The 21,140-nt window shown below is 41.5% G+C and overlaps 2 protein-coding genes across 9 annotated transcripts in view; both read right to left on the reverse strand.

The window, feature by feature from the left end:
* STK17A (serine/threonine kinase 17a) overlaps nt 1-1,074 on the reverse strand; it is a 29,799-nt gene extending 28,725 nt beyond the window's left edge. Inside the window, exon 1 of the mRNA XM_033069794.1 lies at nt 756-1,074. Coding sequence (XP_032925685.1) covers nt 756-934 — 179 coding nt within the window. The 5' untranslated portion in view covers nt 935-1,074. The remainder of the gene's footprint in view (nt 1-755) is intronic.
* Nucleotides 1,075-10,158: 9,084 nt separating this feature from the next.
* The window catches only part of HECW1 (HECT, C2 and WW domain containing E3 ubiquitin protein ligase 1), a 282,485-nt gene continuing 271,503 nt past the window's right edge, over nt 10,159-21,140 (reverse strand). For all 8 annotated transcript variants that reach the window (XM_033069763.1, XM_033069756.2, XM_033069719.2 and 5 more), the window contains one exon: nt 10,159-15,210. In XM_033069763.1, the coding sequence (XP_032925654.1) occupies nt 15,099-15,210 (112 nt within the window). In that variant the 3' untranslated portion in view covers nt 10,159-15,098. The remainder of the gene's footprint in view (nt 15,211-21,140) is intronic.

The raw sequence follows: 21,140 nt of genomic DNA on the forward strand, positions 1-21,140 counted from the left end.
GGCATTCCATCTCATCTTTTTTATCAGAACACTCTTTGGATGAAGCACATGTAATTCTAAGAATCCTTTAACAACAGAACTTCAGACAAAAATATTGGTTAGGTGGTGCTGAAATTCCATATATGTAGTTCTCAAGATGCAAAAACCTTGTAATGACTTTTTGCCCTAAACCTTTCCTTCTATCAGTCAGGTAATGAAATTATACATGGACTAAACCTAACATGTAGAATCACTTCCAAACCCAAGATTTTAACTAGCTTAAACTCCTTGAAAAATTCCACCATTAGAGTATTCTCAAACATATGCTACCTCAAACGAGTGTAAAATTGTTTTTCCACGTCACGGCTTACAAACCTCGAGGAAACAATAACTTTTTCTTTTTTCCTTGTTTTTTTTTTAAGCAGTGGGGTAGGTTTCCTTCTCCAGTAGAAATCTAGAGCAATACCCACTACTCCCCACGGGTTCCCAGGGAACCACAGCATCTTCCCAGCCAGATCCGCAAGGCTGAGGAGCTGAGGATGACTTCTTCAGCGGATGGAGGGACAGACAGCTGCGGGGTACAGCTGCCTGCCAGCACGCCTCCAGCCGAGCCAACGCCGCGGGCACGCCCTCGGAGCTGGCCCGGCGCGGGCAGAGCTCATCGCCGGCTGCCCCGGGACGCGGCTCCGGCCCGGCAGGGACCCATGGGAGGGACGCCGCAAGCTCCCGGCCCCGCTCCTTCCCCCGCCGTCCGGGCCAGCGGAGGCTGCGCTCACCTGCCGAGCTCCCGGCCGGGGCTGAGGCTGTACCGCTCCTGGAAGGGCTCCGTGCGGATGGGCGTACGGATCTCCGCCAGGAGCCCGCCCCGCTGCCGGGATCGCCCGGCCACGGGCTGGGGCGGCGGCGGCCGGTCACCACGGGAGCGACCGGGCGGCGGCTTCTTGTCGGGGCTCATGGCGCGGGGCTTCTCCTTCGGCAGGGGGATGCCTTCTCCTTTTCCTCTTGTCTTCTCGTGTCCCTCCCGGTGTCCGAGCCCGTTCCGGCCCGCGCTCCCTCCAGGCGCTGCCGCTGCCGCGGGCTCGCGGGGGCTGCGGGCAGCACGCGCCGGCCGAGGGGGCGGGGCGCAGCCGCGCGGCCCCGCCCCTCGCGCGCCTCACCTTGGCGGGCGGGCCTGAGGGAGGGACGGCGGGCAGCGCCACCTGGCGGCGGCCGCGGGGAGCGGCGAGTCAATGTCGCCGTTAAATAAACCCCGAAAACAACTCCAAGGTTGTGTAATTTGGATATCTTCGTGTCACTGCTGCTGGAAGATCCTCCCCCTCTGCAGCACTATGTCCAATTCTGAACAAGAGAGATGAGGAACTGCCGAAGAGGGTCCGGTGAAGGGTGACAAATATGATCAGGAGTCAGGAATATCTCTGTTATGAGGAGAGACTCCGGGAGCTGGACCTATTTAATCTAGAGAGGAGAAGACAGAGAGCGGATCCAATCAATACATACAAATATGTAGGTGGGTGTAAAGATGATGGTGCCAGAGTCTTCAGTGGCCACCAGTGACAAGATGAGGAGCAATGGCCACTAACTAAAACTCGGGAAGTTCCACTTCAAGATGAGGAACAACTTCTTTACATTGAGGGTGGCAGAGAACTGGAATAGGCATCCCAGGAAAATCATGGAATCTCTTTCTCTGGAGACTTTCAAACCCAACATGGATGTGTAACCTGCTGTAGCTGACCCTGCCTTGGTGATCTCTAGAAGTCCCTTCCAACCCTAAGTGTTCTGTGATTCTGCGATCACCAGCCCAGGACCTCACTCTGTGAGCACTCAGGTATAGCCCAAGAGGCAGCAGGGAGGGAGCGTGAGGCCTGGGCTGAACCCGCAGGAGGTGGAGGGCATTGGCCATGTGGAGCATCCAGGCTTGGGACACTGGGAAGCAAGGCTGACAGAGGGTCAGGAGACAAGGGACGGCAGCAGCTCTGCGTGAGGCAAATGCATCTGGGCCCACCTGATGAGCCTCGGTCCCTGTGGTGGCTGAGGCATAAGCCTCAATTAAGCCTTTCCCACAGCTGGGGCATGTGTAGCACCTCTCCTCCATGCGTACCTGAGATCCAGGTGTCTCTGTGAGGTGTGTAGGAATCGCCTCCTAGTCATCAGTTTGTGCAGGCTGGTGGGAATTGCCTCATGGATTTGGCATGAGCCTAACTGGAAAGACTTGAGAAAAGCATGTGCTCACTTCTCAATCCCTTCACTGTCTCGATTATTTAATGTACATGTTACAGAGATCTGTTCTGCATGGCTGTCATTTATCAAGGCACTTCCATGGCATTTTTCTCTTTTAAGGGCATGTAGCCTCCTACCAACATCCAGTGAATGGAGGAGAAAAGACTGTTAAGGAAACAGGCCAACATATAGGAAAGGATTCAGTCCAAACCTGGCTCATTGATCCAGGATGGGAGTACAATTGCTGACAAGGCATTGTGCTAAACTTCCCTCACTCACTTACTGCCAAATCTGATTTGCAGAAAAAAGTAGAATCATAGACTGGTTTGGATTGGAAAGGACCTTAGAGATCACCAAGTTCCAACCCCCTGCTATAGGCAAAGACACCTCCCACCAGGCCATGTTGGTCAGAGCTCCATCCAGCCTGGACTTGAACATTGCCAGGGATAGGCAGTGTTCATCCACAGCTTCTCTGGGCAACCTGTTCCAGTGTCTTACCACCCTCACAGTAAAGAATTTCTTCATAGTATCCTATGTAAACATCCTTTTCAGTTTTAAAGTATTCCCCCTTGTCCTGTCACTGTCACTACATGCCCTTGTAAAAAACTCCCTCTGCATCATTCTTGTGGGGTCCCTCCAGGTACTGGAAGTCTGCAATTATGTTGCCCTGAAGCCTTTTCTTTTTCAGCTTGAACAATGCCAATTCTCTTAGCCTTTCTTCATAGGAGAGGTGGTCCATCCTGCTAATCATCTGTAGTTTAGGAATAAATTCCAGAACCAGTGTGTCAAGTAAGAGAGGGTTAAAGGTTTTTGTTATCAATGTGCTTTCCACTCAAAAAGTTGTGAAAGTTGTAGCAGAAGCAGGATATTCCCGCTGAACATTAAAATATGGATTAAATGGAGATTATAGAATTGTTACATCTGAAAGTAGGTATCAGTGGCACTGATAAATGTTTTTGCCTGACAAATATATTGGATCTTGAAAGTATGTTAATCCTAAAATTCCTGTGACATTTTCTACTTCTTTACTTACTTCTACAATTGCATTTTTCTGGGGACACCTTGCTAAAAATTTATGAAAATTAGTGTAATTACTGATTCTGAAATATGAACATACCTTCCTTAGAATCCTTTGGAATATTTAAGGTTCCCAGGCTGTATTTTAAAATAACTTCTAGATCCTTAGGTGCCTTTAAAAATCTAGAAATTGCTTCTGTGGGACTTAGGAAGACAGATTTGTTGCATTCTTAAAAAGAATTATCCACAAAATACAAATAATCCTATTATCCTACAATGAGCAGGAACATCTTCAACTGGATCAGTTGACCAACCTGTCCAACCTGACTTTGAATGTTTCCAGGGATGGGATATCTACTACCTCTCCGGGCAACATATGCTAGGGTTTTATCACCCTACTTGTAGAAAACATCTTCCTTATATTTAATCTAAAATAACCCCCATTCAGTTTAAGACCATTAGCCCTTGTCTTATTATGACAGACCCTGCTAAACTGTTTGTCCCCCATCTCTCTTGTAGCCCCCTTCAAGTACTGTAATGCTGCTCTAAGGTCTACTCCAGGCTGAGCAGCCCCAGTCTCTCAGCCTGTCTTTATAGCAGAAGTCCTCCAGCCCTCTAAGCAGCTTTGTGGCCTCCTCTGGACTCATTCCAGCAGGTCCATCTTGGGTACCCCAGAGCTGGCTGCAGCACTGCAGGTGGGGTCTCACCAGAGAGGAGCAGAGGGACAGAATTCCCTCCCTTGCCCTGCTGGCCGCACTGCTTTGGAGGCAGCCTAGGACACGTTTGTCTCTCTGGGCTGAGTGCACATGGCTGGGACATGTCCAGCCTCTCATCCACCTGTACCCCCAGGTCCTTCTCCCAAGGCTGCTCTCCATCTGTTCATCCCCCAGCCTGTGTTGGTAGCAGGGGTTGCCCCAATCCAGGTGCAGCACCTGGCACTTGGTCTTGTTGAACCTCATGGGGTTCCCATGGGGCCATTTGCTGAGCCTGCTGAGGTCCCTGTGGATGGCATCCTATCCCTCAGGTGTGGCAACTGCACCACTCAGCTTGGCGTCCTTGCCAAATTTGCTGAGGGTGCACTCAATCCCTTTGTCTGTGTCATTAATGAAGATATGAAATAGCACAGGTTCCAATATGGGCTCCTGAGTGACATCACTTGTCACAGATGTCCATTGGGACTCTGAGTCACTGGCCACCACCCTCTGGAAGTGACTATCCAACCAATTCCTTATCCACCTAATAGTCTCCCCATGAAATCCATCTGTCCAGTTTAGAGAGAGCATGTTGTGGGGTACCATGTTAAAGGCATTACAGAAATCCAGATAGAAGACATCTGTAACTCCTCCCTTTTCCACTGATGGAATCACTCCATCATGGAAGGCCTCTGGGTTGTTCAGACAGGACTTGTCTTGATGAATCCGTGTTGCCTGTCCAGTGTCTTTTCCCACTTTGCTATGCGCTAGCCATAGAACAGACGATGCTCTGCCTAGTAGTACCAGAATATTGTGGAGTTGACACATGTTGTATTAATTTCAGTTGTCCCTCTAGGAAGAATAAATATAAGCTTCATGACTCACTGTAGTTTCACCTGTGCATTAAAACAGCACTGATCTCAGTGTTAATCTGTGCTATCTACACAGGCAGATCTATGTGTGGATATGACCAATGCTTTTGTAGAGATAAGCAAACAGACATATCAAGGCCGGTTTCTCTCATGTGTCACTTGCTCTCATGTGTTACCTGAAAAAGTATATGCTTTTTCTCTGCTGCTTGGATATTTGGCTTCAATCACTTAAATATTATTAGCTGATGTATATTCAATTACTAATTTCTGCTGGTACAGATAACATTAACTGTTCTACATTTCAATATGTATTTTTTTCTTTCTTAGCATCCAAGGAATTCATTCTCATGAGCTGTATTTCGCCTGCAAGCTAAGAACAGGAGGTAAGTTGAAAGACACCACCACAGATATTCTGTAAAAAACAATGTCCCTTTAAATTTATGTCTGCATGCACTGGAGTAAGAGAGTGATTTCTGTTCTGCCCTGAAGACTTGGATCAAAAGTGTTGCATAGGGATATAAACTTTGTTCAGTTATATCAATCTGACTCTAGCTTGATCATCACAGGATGTTTCTCTCCCAGTACAAGTGTATTCAGGCAGCTTATACATGATAGAGGAGGTACCTGAAATCATCATCACCATCATCACCATCATCACAGTCCATTTGTTATAGAAATATGAAATCTTACTATCTGTAGCTCACTACAAATGTAGCTCAGCACATATAACTTAAAATGGTTTTTCATTTTGAATTGCTAAATTTATCCTTTCCACTTCTGTACTGGTAGAGAAACATGATCTTCTGTGGCTGGAATTTCTGCAGGCTGCTGAAGTTCCATTTTGCAGTTAGTTATTCTGCATTGAAGCTACTTATTTCTTGATGTCATGGTTTTATCTGTGAAGCAACAGGAAGAGTACATGTTCCTCACCTGAGGGGTTTTGCTCCTGTATTCCTCAAATGCTTGTCCTCACATAAGAGCTTACACAAGAACTCTGAGTACCCAGCATCACTGAAAAACTGTCCCCTCCTATGCTTCTGTACAAATGGATGTTTCTTACCAGCTGCAACAAAAACAAAGTGTTATTAATCTTCTTTTTCTAGTTTAAGGGAGGGAGGCACAGTTCCACTAAGTGGCAGCAGTAAGCATTACTGCCACTTTGCTGAATTATTTTTATATTCATGAGAGATTTAATATAAACTGGTGCTCATGTTACAATAAGATTTATTCCTCTTTTCCCTCATAGGGTTTTATTTCGTGATTTCTAAGACAGATGAATAAAACTGTGCTTGGGGAATCTACCCGTAACCTTTTCAAATACTCTCCCAGGCTCATATATTGCAGAAATTCTCATTTGAATGTGAATTTTTCATATGTTATTATAACATTAACTTACCAGTTGAAAACCACATCGTATGGGTTCCCATGCACTACACTGAGTGCTCCTCAGATCAATTTCACAGCTTCTCTGCAGTGCCCAGGCAGACCCAAACACTAATTCACCTTTTACAAAGTTGCTAGACTGTATTTTACAAAATCCAAGATGCATCCCTACTTATTTTATGGTTGTGTCCAGAGCACAAACTGTTTCAGTTTGTACATTTGGAGGACATTGTCAGAGCACAATGATGGTGTTCAAAAGTCATGTCGTGGGATTTACATACTATAGAAGCAGGGGTTAAAGTCTAAGGTCCCAGTTCTGCTAATCAATGCACATATCACTAATGCTGTTAACTTACATGCCTAAAGCAGGGAAACTTATTTTCCATTGCCAAAGAGGCCAAAGCTGTCAGTAAACATATCCTCACATACTGTAAATACAATCTTTTATAGCAATCTCTATTACTAATTTCGGTCATTCTTAAAAAGTCACTGATCTCACTTCAGTACCAAGACATACCTAAGAGGTACTGAAGTCAAATCACAGCTTGTAACAAAGTTCCTAAGCAAATTCCAGCACTGCCCCAGCTGCATTCCTGAAAAACTGTTACCTAAACATGATGACTCCACATGGCATGTTGGTTGGGAACCTGTACTATTTTGCCTATAGACTGAAGCATATGAAGTGCTGAAAACAGAAAAACTGGAGGATATGCAGTTTGGTTTTGTGTGGTGTTTTGAGCCTGGAAAACCAGCATTAGGAAATCATATCCAACAACACTTTCTCAGTTGTTGTCTGTGGTCCGTTTTGAAACTGACTGGATACATTTTCAATGTCACACCACACAGTATGTACCGAATTACTTTTTCCTTACAACTGTTTTATTTTGTAAGTGGAAAACAAAGATAACTGAAATCAGTCTGCTATTTTGAAAAAAATCAAAAAATAAAACGTTCTTAAAGTGTTTTATTCTTCACAAAAGGAAAGCCAAGTTACCTCAGTGTTACTATTGCTTATCATTGGTTCAGAAAACTCCCCCATGCAGCCTCATTATATTCTTGTACCATAGCAGTTAATTACATGAAGTCCTACATGCCAGAAGTTCAGGGGAAAAAAACCCCATTAGTTGCACCCTTTGTGTGTTCCAGTGACTTCTATCCCATCTCAAAGAGCTATAACACGGCATTGTGGGGATGAGCTTCATTTACACCTCAGTTAAAACAGTATAAATCTGCTTTACATCAAAGTCTAATGCAAATAAGAATCAGGGCTTGTACTTCAGGTAGAACAATATATTGGCTGTTTTTCTTTTAAATTCAGTTTCAAGAGAGTAGGAACTAAACACAGCCACACATTCTTCACCTTAATAGATCCATGAAAGGTATTTTCAGTCAAAAATTATTTTCAAATTTACCAGAATTAAATTTAAAAAATAGTAAAAGAGTGTGTCTTTGCAGCTCAAGTAGGATTTATGATTAGAGGAGACACAGCAGATCCTTTGTGTCTTTGTTCTCCAGACATGACAGCTATTTTCCACTCTGGCCTCTTGTACAAGGATAAACATCAGGCTGCACATGGATTTACTGTCCTTTGCAGAAAATAAAACTATGACACTGCTACCACAGGGCAGGAAGAGATTGTTATTGGTTTGTAATATCCTACAGAATTATTACAGTTTTGTTAGCATGCCAAGAAAGACACTGGATATAACCATGGAGGCTTCACATGGACTGCTGCTCTATTTTGACAGAAATTCAGTAATTGTTGTAGCATCATAGGATGTTAAGGGGTTGGAATGGACCTTAAACACCAGCTAGTCCCAACCCTCTCTGCCATGGGCAGCGACACCTCCCACTAGACCAGATTGCTTAAGACCATATCCAACTTGGCTTGAATGGGTTTGTAGAATCCATTGGTTCATAGAATTTGAATGGGCTCTGGTAGGAGACGTAGTTCCAGCCACATACACAAATTACTGCCACAGAAACTGACACCTCTGATGCACCTTCGTGATCAGCAGCTCATCTCACTGCTTTTTAAAGAATATGGATTTTGCCTTCCTTTATATGTGAATAATGCATAGAAATCCAGCTTAGTGCCAAAATGCTCTCTGGCTCACTTCTCCCTCACGCACATGCACAATCACACACACAGGATATGAATAAAGGCTCAGCTGTAAGACCTGGATTTCTTGAGCATGTGCACAGTGCACAGGTGGGTGCTACTCTTTGCCATCAGCACCACCATCCCTGTTGAAGAAGAGCCAGTGCCTCGTGGACCTGTGCTTCTCCATACGGAATGAAATGCAGTGCCAGCTCCAGAGGGGCTTTCAAGAGTTCTCACAGTCATAGAGTTTCTCATTTGTTACTGTTTTGTCTTGTGCAAGATATGCTCACCGCTTCTGTTGGAGTATCTTCCATGGATTTTTATTTTTCCTTATAGAAATGATGCCTCATATTTAAGCTCTCCCATCCTTCCTATTTTAACACAACCCCTCATGGGTGCCATTTATGTAAGAAATGTAAGAAAACAGGTATGGTCAGGAAGGTGTCTGCTGATGGTGTATCTGAGGCGTGTTAATCTATCCTGGAATGTGTTAAACATGTGAAACATGCCAGAGATATTACTGTGACGAGCAGGAGAGAAATGGGTGTGACATAGTGAGATGCTGGAGCATCTTGCTATGTATTTGCTGTCAACACAGTGATTAAGAAATCATCCTTGCAGTTGCATTTCATCTCTATAATGCCGTAATTATACCTAGAAGCAAGGTATGTGTAAAAAGCATACACACTGCTTTTGTCCCTCTGTTTGACCAGACATTTCCTATAACAAGGAATAAGCTCCTGTGCTCTCTGGTCATGCACATCTACATGGAGACCCTCAAGTTTTAGTCATGTGCCTTGGAAAACTGAATAAAAGCAGTGGAAGGAGCTGAACGCAATAGCGGGAAAGGACATGATCCTGGAACTGCAATTATGGAACTGAAATTACAGTAATTTCATGATTATAAGCCGCACTTCCGGGTGTCGGCAACTTTTCATTCTTTGTCCATACATAAGCTGCACCTGATTATAAGCCGGACGTTACAATACAGAGTGTGATAAAAGGTATCTATTCTATCACCATCTGTTGAGGGTGGGGGCAGTGATCCTTATCTCAACGGCAGATATTCTGCTAATGGACCATCCATTGAAACCAGGCGGGGCATTGTTCTTTATCTTTTCACAACCCATCCTTCCTCCAGCGAGTAATTTTCTGCTAATGGCCCATTGAGTCCCACTGTGTGACTGATAAAATTACTGCATCCCATTGGAAGTTGCTCCAGCCAGGGGAAAGAGCCCAACATTTCTTACCAAGATAAAAACAGAGGTTTTGGGACACTAAAGGAGCCCCTTTCTCCACTGGACTCCAGAGGAAAACTGGATTTCTCCACATCACCACTGGACCTCTGGAGGGAAACTGCACCTTCTACAGGAGCACTGCTTCAACTGAATCACATCTGTCACTGCAGGAGGATGCAGCCATCATTTAATGGGACTGCTACCGACACCCTGCCTGACGGGGTGTCAGGTTGTACTCTGACTTAGTCAGGGTTTGGAGTTTGTTTGTAGTACTTATTTCTATTTTAATTTCCCTAGAAAAGAACTGTTATTCCTAATTCCGATATTTTTGCCTGAAAGCCCCTTGATTTCAAAATTATAATAATTTGGAGGGAGGGGGTTTACATTCTCCATTTCAAAGAGAAGTTCCTGCCTTTCTCAGCAGACACCTGTCCTCCAAACTAGGACAGTAACTTTTTGTTCTTTATCCATATATAAGCCGCACCTGATTATAAGCCGCACTTTGGGTTCGGACCAAAATTTTAGTCAAAATGGTGTGGCTTATAATCGTGAAATTACTGTAATTGAAATTAGTGGGCTTTGACAGTGCCAGTTTCCACTCACTCTTACATACATCCTCCATGAAATTGTTTATTTGTAATAGACAGTCCACACAATGCCATAACAAAGTGATTTTATTGACATTCCTCCATAGTGATATGGTTGAATAGAAAGCACAGCCTGAGTATCATGTGACATTTTTCCGTCAATAAAAGCAAAATCAGTCCAATAATGAGGACCTTTCCTGCCACTGACTTTATGTAGTCTTCAACAAAAACTGTAACACATTTCCGTTAGACAAATCGGAAGCTGCAGGGAATTTGGCTAATGGTACAATATTTACTATACCTAGTATCTACTATGTACAGGCATCTGTTTTTCTACTGGAACAAAAGAACTACATGACTCACTAGTGAGAAAGTAACAATCCAATCCTTTGGACCTTGTGATAACTGGAAAACTTATCCCAGATTTAATATATTGCAGTAGTTTTATCTTTTCATAATGAACACTGAGGTACAGCAAGAATAATAAAAAAGCACCGCATTTGTTGTAGAAAGATCTGTTAGTCTGCATTTGACTGAAAGTGTTTAATCTTGACTGGGAAGCTCTATTAATATTAATATTAATATGGAGACAGGGCAATATAATTTCAACAGAAATTAAACAGATCTCCAGTCAAATTTGTCATTCTGAAATTCCAGACTGTAAAAGGATTAATAGTGAAGGACGAGTGTAACCCATCCCCTGTGCGTTTATATTTTAGCTCATTTCAGTTTTGGTTTTCATGTTCAAATTCAGTATTCTATTTTTTCCAACTAGAGGTATGTCAACTATTTGTTACAGTGAAATGAGAACAACAAAACACAATCTCAACAAACACCCCCCTCCCCCACAGGCCATCTCTCAGACTAGGCTATGAACTCAAACCTCAGCTACAGTTCATCCAAAAGTTCATGGGCACTTAAGCAAACTGGGTGTAAAAAGTCCCCTGTGTCAGACCTGTACAAAGCTCATGATTTCTCCATTAGATGTTAGATGTAGTTTGGACCACTCCTTTCTTTGTGATAGCCATGGATGTCTCTGGAACATAAAAGTCAAGTTTTGCATATACACAGACTGAAACTGAACACTTAAGTAACTTCCTGCAGACTGAAGTGACAGCATTTGTAAGGTTTAGACCTGACACTGTTAACACTGAGATACAGATGTTCATACTGGATCAAATCCTGCATAGCTGATGTGGTTGAACAGTCAGTGAGACGACTTCAAGGTGGAAGACCTATTGATGATTTTAAATACCTATTTCCATTCTCTTATCTCCAGATGAATGCTAACAGGATTTCAAAAACAGAAATACTCCCTTCCCTTCCTCTACCATTAATATCATAATGATAATAATTTTGAGAAACATATGGACCCTTTGAAACCATTGCCAGCATTCAATGCACTGACTTAAAACCAGAATTCATGAAAGATATCAGATTGCCCCTTCCTTTTTTCACTTGCATTTAAAAAATCTATTGATGTTGATATTGTATCTTAATCTAGCCACCACCATACCTAGCCACCACCAGGGTTTAAAGGGAACAGAGGTGAAAGAGCTGAAAAGATTATTTCACTGTATATCTGCCCTATGGAATATCTTCTAGTCTTTCCTGTGGGGAAACAATGAAACCAGAATTTCTGTAATCAAGAGTCAGTGTTTTACAAATGAAGATGCAGTCCTGGGGAATAACAGCACTTGAATCAACAGATGAACAAGGAAGGATATGTCTTGCATATGCACAGCAACAAAAACAGTCAATTAATTGCATAATGGGCAGGTTAAATAACAGGTCAAGAGAGGTAGGTTCCTCCCTCTCTCCTGTTAGCACCACTCACTGCCTCACTCTGACACTGCAATGCCACTTCATGGCAGGGGATGGCTTCCCCTTCACTCCAGGCTGGGACTAGATTCTGCCCATGGCATGACGCAAAGAATGGAAAAACACTGTGAAGTGTTTGGATATCAGAAAGATGATGTCACAGTTTGAAAACCTATTGGGGTAGGGCGTTTGGGAAGACAGAAGGGCTAAAATGGCAGAATGCAAGAAAAACCACATATGGCATTTTCTTACTTATTGTTTTATGAAAATAGTCAACCATCTCTATTCCTGGCTTTAGATCCAAAAAACTTGCAAGGGAATCTGCAGGACTTTGTCAACATAGAAAGTAGCTTTTAAAAAATATTAGGCTGTGTGCTTGAAAGACAAGTTGGATCAAGGATTTTGATGGGAAGTTGATGGCTACGCTCTGTGTTTCCCAGAGGAGCAACACACAAGGTGCTCGAGATGGCATCTACCAAACATAATCTAGTTTACTGTGTGACGAGTACCAGAAAATGTTGTGAAGAAGAATTTCATGAGAAAGCCTTCAGTGTTTCCTTTAATGGAGCTTGATGCTGTCTCTGAAATACAAACAACTTTTATTATGCTACAAAAAAATAGTTTCACCTTTTTGTAATAAAATATAGTTTTAAAACACTTAAAAAATTTAACTATACATCGTTGTAAAGATTGGATTATTTTTTTTCTACTTTTTACTATGTTAATGAGACAGCTTTTGATTCTCCTTGGCCAAACATGGACCAACCAGTTGGATGCTTCTCTCTCTTCTAATGTTGGAAGACATCCAACATTTGATATAGTACAGGTAACTTAATGCTATCACCAGGAATAAATCAGAAACCATACAAAAATCACTGGATTTGGAGGCCCAGAGGTGAAGAGACAGGAATTACATACATTGGAAGATTTAATGTTCAGTGTCTCCTGACACTGTGTGGCTTGTTCTGATGAAATTCATGTGCACAAGACAGATGGTCTGAGAAAAACATTCATTTTCCCATCTCTCCTGTGCAGTGCGCTGGTCACATGAATAGATGCCCAAGAGCTCATTTATGGAAACACTAAACATCATTTTTGGTGCATGGTACAATAAAGCTGGCTTGTAGCTGCAGCCTCTGTTTGCAACTGCAATATAACAAAAACAAACTAAAACAGAGAGTCTCAGTAAAAGCCATAGAGAAAATTAGTATAAGTGGCCAAAGTGCCACAGAAATTGAATGAATGGGACAATTAAAGTATTTCAAATTTTTTATGTACCATTAACAAAACCCAATTTTTTTCTTTGCTTAGAAATATATTTTTGGGTCCATCACCTTTCAAATACCTACTGACCTAATAATAAAAGCAGGAGAAAAATCAAAAACTCTCAGAATGCAGTTTTTCAAGTGTGATGAGGTTCTGAGGTTCACATAAAAATATGTGAGAAAGCAGAGTCCAATTTTTTTTCTCTGGAGAGAAAATTTAAGACTAATTAAATGTGTTAGATCTTGAACTGGTCTCCTGATTTTACAGTGATCTAAAGCATAACTAACACAAAACTACCAGTAACAAGACCCCACGGGGGTGTCGTACTTCATGCAAGCTGCTAGACACTATGATGGTACCTTCTCACTTACCTTCACAAATCTCTCACTTTGCATTTCTTGCATCCTTTAACATATTTAGTGTCAGAAGATACTTTGTATTTCTGTTTCCAGTTAAGACAAACACTTTCAATCTGAGATTAGCCTTGGAAAACAAGGGCAGAAAAGATTAATAACTAGAATGTAATCAGAGCTGTGAGGTTGACTGTAATAGCCTCAGCAAAATCCATCTGAAGACAGCCTACTGCTGTTTTCCTTTTTTACCCCCCTGGATTCAGAGTTGGAAAGTACACCAAACTGAAGAGGGTTATGTCTGCAGTAACAAGAGCAAGATCTTTAGTTTATTGGTACCTAGTTTGACCAGAGGGCCTTTGGGCTTCCTCCAAGAGGATGTGCACCAAAATCTTGACCCCCTCCCAGAGAGTTACAGTTCCTTTCATACCTCACAAACACCCTGATTCACTGCAGCTTCTCATTTGACAGACTCCAGATGAAAACATTCTGTCTACAACCAACCACTCTTGAGGATATGGATTATTCCACTGAACAAGAAAAGAGAAACAACAAAACTGAAAACTGCCCCCAGCAACCATAGATTAGCCCAACCTAACAGAAAATAAATGGCTTCTGGCACAGGGGATGGGATTGTCTAGACCTGTCATTTGGAAAGGAACATTTTAAACATCAGAAAACAAAGATCTGGTAAACAGTACCCAAGGGTATTCATAAGAGTAGAACATTCTTCTTACTTCCCCTTTCCCTTGTCTTATACAATACTAAGGTAAGGGAGCCTTGTCCTTTATGCTACATAATAAAACATCCTTCTTGAGTGTGCACAACCTTGTGCTTCTTGTGTGGTAAACATTACAATGGAGATGCCCCTCCCAATAGCTCTGAAGTGCAAGTTCTCTCCAGTACTGGCAAGCAACAATCATAACAATTGCCGTTATGCTTTGCATTGCATTACAGGTTGTTTTTGAAGGTCTTATCTGCACCATGAATCTGGGCCAGTTCCAGCTGATGCAATTGATGTGGATCACGAGTTCATATATAAAAATTTCAGTTTTGCTCATAGGTGTCTTTCAGATGGACAACACATACAGGGAAAATAGGGATGGATGATGATATATTTGACCAGCTCCTATACTGGATTCAATGATTTAGACGTAAGATGGGCTATGAATTGATTTAGAAGATATGGGTATATAAAAGCTTGGAATGCTTGATGAGGATTTTTATTTTTAAATCAACGTAGGTGAAAGTAAACATTTATTAACATTTGGTCAAGTGTAGTGTAACTTGCATTTGTATTTTCATTGTTATTAATGGAGGTATGTAGAGATATACAGAAACCTTGAGACAGTTGTTTTTCTATTGCATACAGACTAGCAGTCCATTGGAAACAGAGGATGAAAGCATGAAGGTTAGATTGTAGAGGGTGGCAGTTCTTCATGCACAGCTTTTGTTAATCTTGATTTTTGTTTTGTTTTCAAAAATAAAAACATGGGAAATCAAGATCAAATGATGGTGGACAGGAAAGGTGACATCATCAGCCATAAAAACACCAGAAGTGCCTGAACCCCCTCATTCAAGTCCAAAGGTGCTAGTTTCTTCAACAGCTGTCAGCAGCTTTTCATACAGCATAGAATATGAGGGGTAAGGTGGAAGATCCAAACGGTTGAAACACGTGTGTGCCCTGCAAAAGGAAAATATGCCACATGTTAAGCTTAATCTAAAAAACTTGGGAAAATAAGAATTGGGAAAACAAGTTTCTAGTGAGACTCAAGACATTCGAGTTCACTCAAAGTAAAACTTTTTAATTCAATCAAAATATGAGGTATTGAAATGTATGTACACATACACACAAATACTTTATATAGAAGACACAAGCTAAGTATCAACATCTGATATCCCTGCTTCAGATTTTGCAGGGATCTTATACGAATCTTGATGGAGAAGAATGCTGGAGGTTGCTGAGGAACTGGGGTTTAGGACCTGATAGAGAAGTTTATAATTTTGGTTGCTTCAAGATTTTTTTAAAAAATGGCACTCATCTGTACTTCCAACAAGCTGACAATAAGTTTTGCACCAGTTGACAAACACCATGGATGAAAGTGGCAGAATGGGCTCAGCATATGTTTGCAGTGAGGCAGGGCTGACTGCTAAAAGACCATTCAGGGATCTGCTAACTAAGGAAGGAAGGCTGCTGAAAATATTCCTGCAAGTCAGCTGTTGGCCATCTGCTGCAAGTCTGGTCTTTAAATGTTATTTATTTGTAGAACCCAAGACAAAAGCAAAATATTCTGTGCAGAGCAAGCTGCAAAGTCAATGACCATCTCTTTCCCAGTTTTACTGTAATATTTACCTGCCATTATATTTATATTGGCAGCACTTTTGAAAGAAGCTATGGAATGGGTTCCATGTATGCCTTCACCTTGTTGCAGCTTTTCTGGCAGGAGCAATTAGACCGAGAGGCAGGCAGCACTTCACTGTGGGAGGTGCTATACATATGTGGAGTAAAGAAACAGTCTCTGCCCCAACAGTTCAGCCATTTCAACTGACTGAGAAACTGCATGGCTCATTCAACAAATGGAAGTGAGAGGGGTACATTCTCAGTAAAATTGTTTCAGTTTTTTTTCAGTGAGCTTAGCGTTTTACATGATAGCAATACTTCTATTTCCTCTTGCTCAATGGGATAAATGTGAATTGACAAAACTTTACAGAAGTAAATGTAGCCTTAATGGTAACAATGTCTGAGCTTCTGGACCATAGTATTGTTAGAAGTCATGAAGTTGTTTTACTTCTATCTCTTCTATCTTCTATCTCGAACTTTAACTCAGTGCTATTTCTCTTACACTGAGGCAGCAAAGCTATCTTGGAGAAAATTACAAGAAGCCACGCTAGTCATCTCTTAGGCCACCCACAAAGTGGGAAAGATGTAATGCTAGTAGATGGCTGGCCTGAGACTTGTAGATTCAGAGGGAGAGTTTTATCAAGCACCAGTGGTGAATCATAAAAAGCAATCAGGCAACTGAAATAGCCAGAGGCACGTAGTCTTCACTGCATTACGGAAGTTCAATTAGGAGAGATTTTACCATCCTTTTTCCCCTTCTGAATGAAGATTTGTTAGCTGGGTAGTCTCAAAAGAGAATACAATAAACGCAGAATTTGTGGAAATGAGCAGGGAATGTTTGAGTTAGTCAAAAAGGAACATTAAAAAGCCGTTATTTAATTAATTTATTCAAATGAAACATGGCAGCTCATGTGTATTACCCATGAGTAGCCCTGCACTGTTTATTCTTTATCTCAACAATCTCTGGCAACATAAGTTGTTTCTACAATCCATTGGCAATACATATCAACTAGTGGGAGTTAACTAACAGAAGGATTCTTGTAGTCCATTCAGGGAATGTTTATCACAGGTAAGACAATCCCATGAAGAGACAGTCGGTCTTGAGGAGCTGGGCTCCAGAACTGGAAGTAGCACAGCCATGGTGGCTCAGGTGTGAGTTCTTCTAACGTAGTTTTGCAGAACCAGACCTCTGTATGGTACTTAACTGTGTCACATTTAACTCTTTGAGACAACAGCATCTCAGACATTGCTGTTGCGCATCCTATTGTGTGGTACAGGTGTATCCACAGTCAATAACTCTGGTGTTTATTTCTTGCAGACATTTATCTTGTCTGATCATTATCCATGTGATTTCACACTGGTTATGAAACAACCTTGCAATGCTGTTGACTTTTAATCATCCTTCACCTAGTCAAACTCAGAAAAATGATCAATTCTTTTTTCTTACAATGAGGTTTACAGATGTGGGGGCTTCTATAGAAGGTCTCAAGGAATTTAATGTGGGGAGCAAAGAAATGTTGACACGTCTAGAATCAACTGAAACATTTTGCTAAGCAACACTCTTGTGTTCTCCACCTCAACAACTTCACAGAAAAAGAAATCCTTGCACTTCAAAGAAACGTCATCAAATTTAAAATGAAAATGACTTTTCAGAAGCACTATCCAGGTAAGGTTTACACTTCTACCTACTTATGGTGCAAACCACAATACATTGCTAAGGGCAAAACCTGAGTTCATATTCTTGTGAAACAAATGTGGATCTACTGCAACTTCAGTGATGCCTATGAAGCTCATTCAATATTACATAAAGATAATTATGTGCAAAACTCTCTGGTTTTCATCATATGATGTGTGATACTGCAGTACACAGGGCAATTAAAAGTCAGTGATACTTTCCATAATTGTTGTCTAATCGGGCTCCATCCTCCAAAGGGGTAAATTCCTCCTGAATTATGTTGGCCTTCTACTGCTGATCCCAGTTAGAGTGACTACAGTAAGCATAACCCAGGGTACACTTGCCACACAGAATGGGGTGAAAACATTACATCAGTAGAGAGCAAGAAATAGTCATAGGAAAGAGAAGATATTTCTTCCCTTGATTTAAGCCTCCTACCACACAAGCCTGCTGACATTTGAGAGGGTGTTCAGGCAATGTGAGATCTGGAATAAGAATTAAATTGGGTAAGAGCTTTTATGGGAAGGATTCTGGCTTCTCCAGAAGAACACGCAAGATAAAGTAATGTAAACCAACTCTGACCCTCATATGCCCTCATCCTCCAGTAAGTTAAGTAGTAAATGGACCACTTAAAATTTCATTCTTCCTGGCAATCTGTCTTTATTGCTTAATATAGTTTTGGTGGGCTCAAACCTTTAATCTTGCTCATTGTTCATAGTGCTATGTTATTTCTTTTCTTCTAAGAATTCTTTCTGAAAATTATGAGTATAAGCTTTTAAGATTTTTTGCATTCTTCTTTTCTTTGTCACTTCCTTTATTCCCCATAAAGATGAGTCCAAAGCCAGTAAAAGTGGGCACAGAACCCCCTCTCATCTTAATTATAGCTTGAAACCACCTTCTGAAGTAAGGCTTACATTCTAACATAATCATGCCTGTCAGGCAGAAACTGGGGTGTTCTCCTTATCACCTTGCTTTTGTTAAATGAACCCACAAACCCCTCTTTATCAATTTGAGAACCCACAAGTGGCAGTTTTTGTTCCTTTTGCCTGTAAGAAGGAACACTTATATGCTGTCTGGGAAGCAGTGTTTAATAGATGAATGTAGATTTGTAGGTGATACTGCTGTTGTTTTCGAAAAAAGAGGAAAGAGAAGATGGATGGGATATAAGTAAAGGTAAGAGAAAGCAAAGCACTCGGTCCATTGGGAAAGAAGGAAATTATGTGAATAAAGTTCTTTGTAAACCCACACAATCTTTTTAAAAATTATTATATGAGATTCCATGGTGATGAAATACTTGATCATCCAATAGAGAGGAAGAGAATTTGCATACAAAAGATCAGATATTTACTAGCACTGGTAATCTGTATCATACGTAACACACACTACACTGCTGAATGAAAATCTCTTCTAACGAAAGGGTATCTGCAGCTCAGCACTGTTGGGAAAAGTGACCTCATTGTGTCAAATGTGATTATTTGAATCTCTGGGATACATACTGAGGTCCTTACTTGATACTCAAACAGACATAATCTTGGAGCTGGCAGGAGTTTTTGCCAGCTGAGGAGTGCAACCACAAGGTGGGACAGTGGCATTTGTAGGCACCAAACAAATTTTCCAACAGAGGATTTAAAAAGACTGAACTGTTGCCTCCTACAGCTATAGTAGAAAGCACTGCTAGTTCTTAGCACAGGTCTGTTTTGGGCCAGGAATTCTGCTCCCATGGTACTAAATGAAGCTATGATATTACAGCTAGGAAACTAGTGGGTTTTCGTTAATGTTTGGCAGGGAACAAGAATACATTTTTGCAGAACTTCTTCTGATTCTATTCACAAACCTACATGACCCAGAAGAGGTGAAGAGAGGATTCCTGCTTCAAAAGAGGCTATAGCTGCAAGAATTTTCCAACCATCTCTACTCAGGCAACCAGTTAAATGTGTAATGTCTTAATCTTAAAGCAAAGCTTTGCATATTATATAGGAAGAGTAAAACTCAGCCTTGATGAACAAGTGATTGAACCCGCTATTTTATATGACAAGTTACACCAGTTTGGAAAAAACCCATGATGCAGATTTACACTGACAGATCTGCAAATCTGGCAGTCTCTTTGGAACCTGCTTTAGGGTCACTGTCTGGAGATCTGGGATTAGGGCAGCATCTCTGAGCTGTATGGTGCTTTAGCCTTCTAATGCATGTGATCTCAAAAGTAAATATAGATAGGAATAATGTGTCTGGCACACGTGCATGCTCCAGAAATAAAATACTGGTGTAACCTTACTCTTCATTGTACATATTACACTACAATTGCCCTGTTCATGCAGGGAACTGGTATTAATGAACAAATCCATCAATTCAGAATGAAGTTACTCAATGTTCAACCTTCCTGAAAAAGTCTTGCTTGTCCTCAGTGCTTTCAAGAAGCATTCTAAGTGTCATGTATTATGGTTATTCTTTGAAAAGTGTTTTATTTTAGAAATCTACACCATGCCTTTTGTTCTGGGCTTGCCATGTTGCTGTTGCAACAGTATTACTCTATCTAGTTTAAACAAGTGCAAACAGTATTAACCTATCTAGTTTAGGTGTTAGCACATCTCTGCTCATTATAAGCAAATGGTAGTTGCATGATCCATTGCCAAAGTGAAAGGATGGGATGTAAGGGAGATTTGCCTAACTACTTTAGCCATCTGGAGCAGAAGCAAAGGAACAGAGAAAGAGTCATGGACTCTCCTGCTAGAGCTAAAAGTTCTCAACACTGTACAGCAGTTAAAGGGGAATTTGTCAAGGTTTATTGTAAAGTTAGTTACACTCATGTCGCAGGGCTAAAAAGCTGACACGGTATGACACGACTTTTTTTTAGCCTATGTCTTAAGTATGTAAATCTAAATCTAAATAAACATGGGCAAACCATAATCGGGTATTTGAAAAACAAGTTTTAAATAATACCCATTTAGTTGCTTAACTAAGGATTTAGGGAACCTCCAGGTTTAGCCTGTGTGTTTTATACATTTCTTAGCAGTGTGTATACTTGGCAGCACCCCATAATTTTATAAAAATGCAGGCAGTAATTCATGGTGATCAAGCTGTGTTTATTCCCCATGAGCAAGTTTTGTTTCTTTTTCTCCTGGCTAAAATGAATGCAGAGCTCTAAGACTTCTAACAAGTGCTACCAACTTTCACCTGGAAAGGAGGCCTCTTTCAGGGAGAGCAACTCATTCACAGATCAGCAGACAAACATAAAATCTCGAGGCTAACTGAATCTGAGTCAGAAGTAATGCCTTGGTTCACAAAGAAAGTTAAACAGAGCAGAAAGGGGCCAATTACCTTTGCAGAACTTGATGGGTCAGACCATGGCATTTTCTGTGCATGCACCAAGGTTCACCCTCCCCTCTCACCCCTTTGCACCCCAGAAGGAGTGAAAAGAGAGCTCTGCAGAAATGCTGCAGAGTCTGTGACTGCTGGTTGCTGACTGTTTGCAGGCAGGAATGTCCTCGGTAAGCTCTGAAACCCTTACATACAATCTAACTTTATATATATACGTACAGTAGTTTCACGAATACAAGCCGCACGGAGTATAAGTCGCACTTCCAGTGCCTCGACAATG

Source organism: Catharus ustulatus, chromosome 1, assembly GCF_009819885.2.
Source record: "Catharus ustulatus isolate bCatUst1 chromosome 1, bCatUst1.pri.v2, whole genome shotgun sequence".
NCBI lineage: Eukaryota > Metazoa > Chordata > Aves > Passeriformes > Turdidae > Catharus > Catharus ustulatus.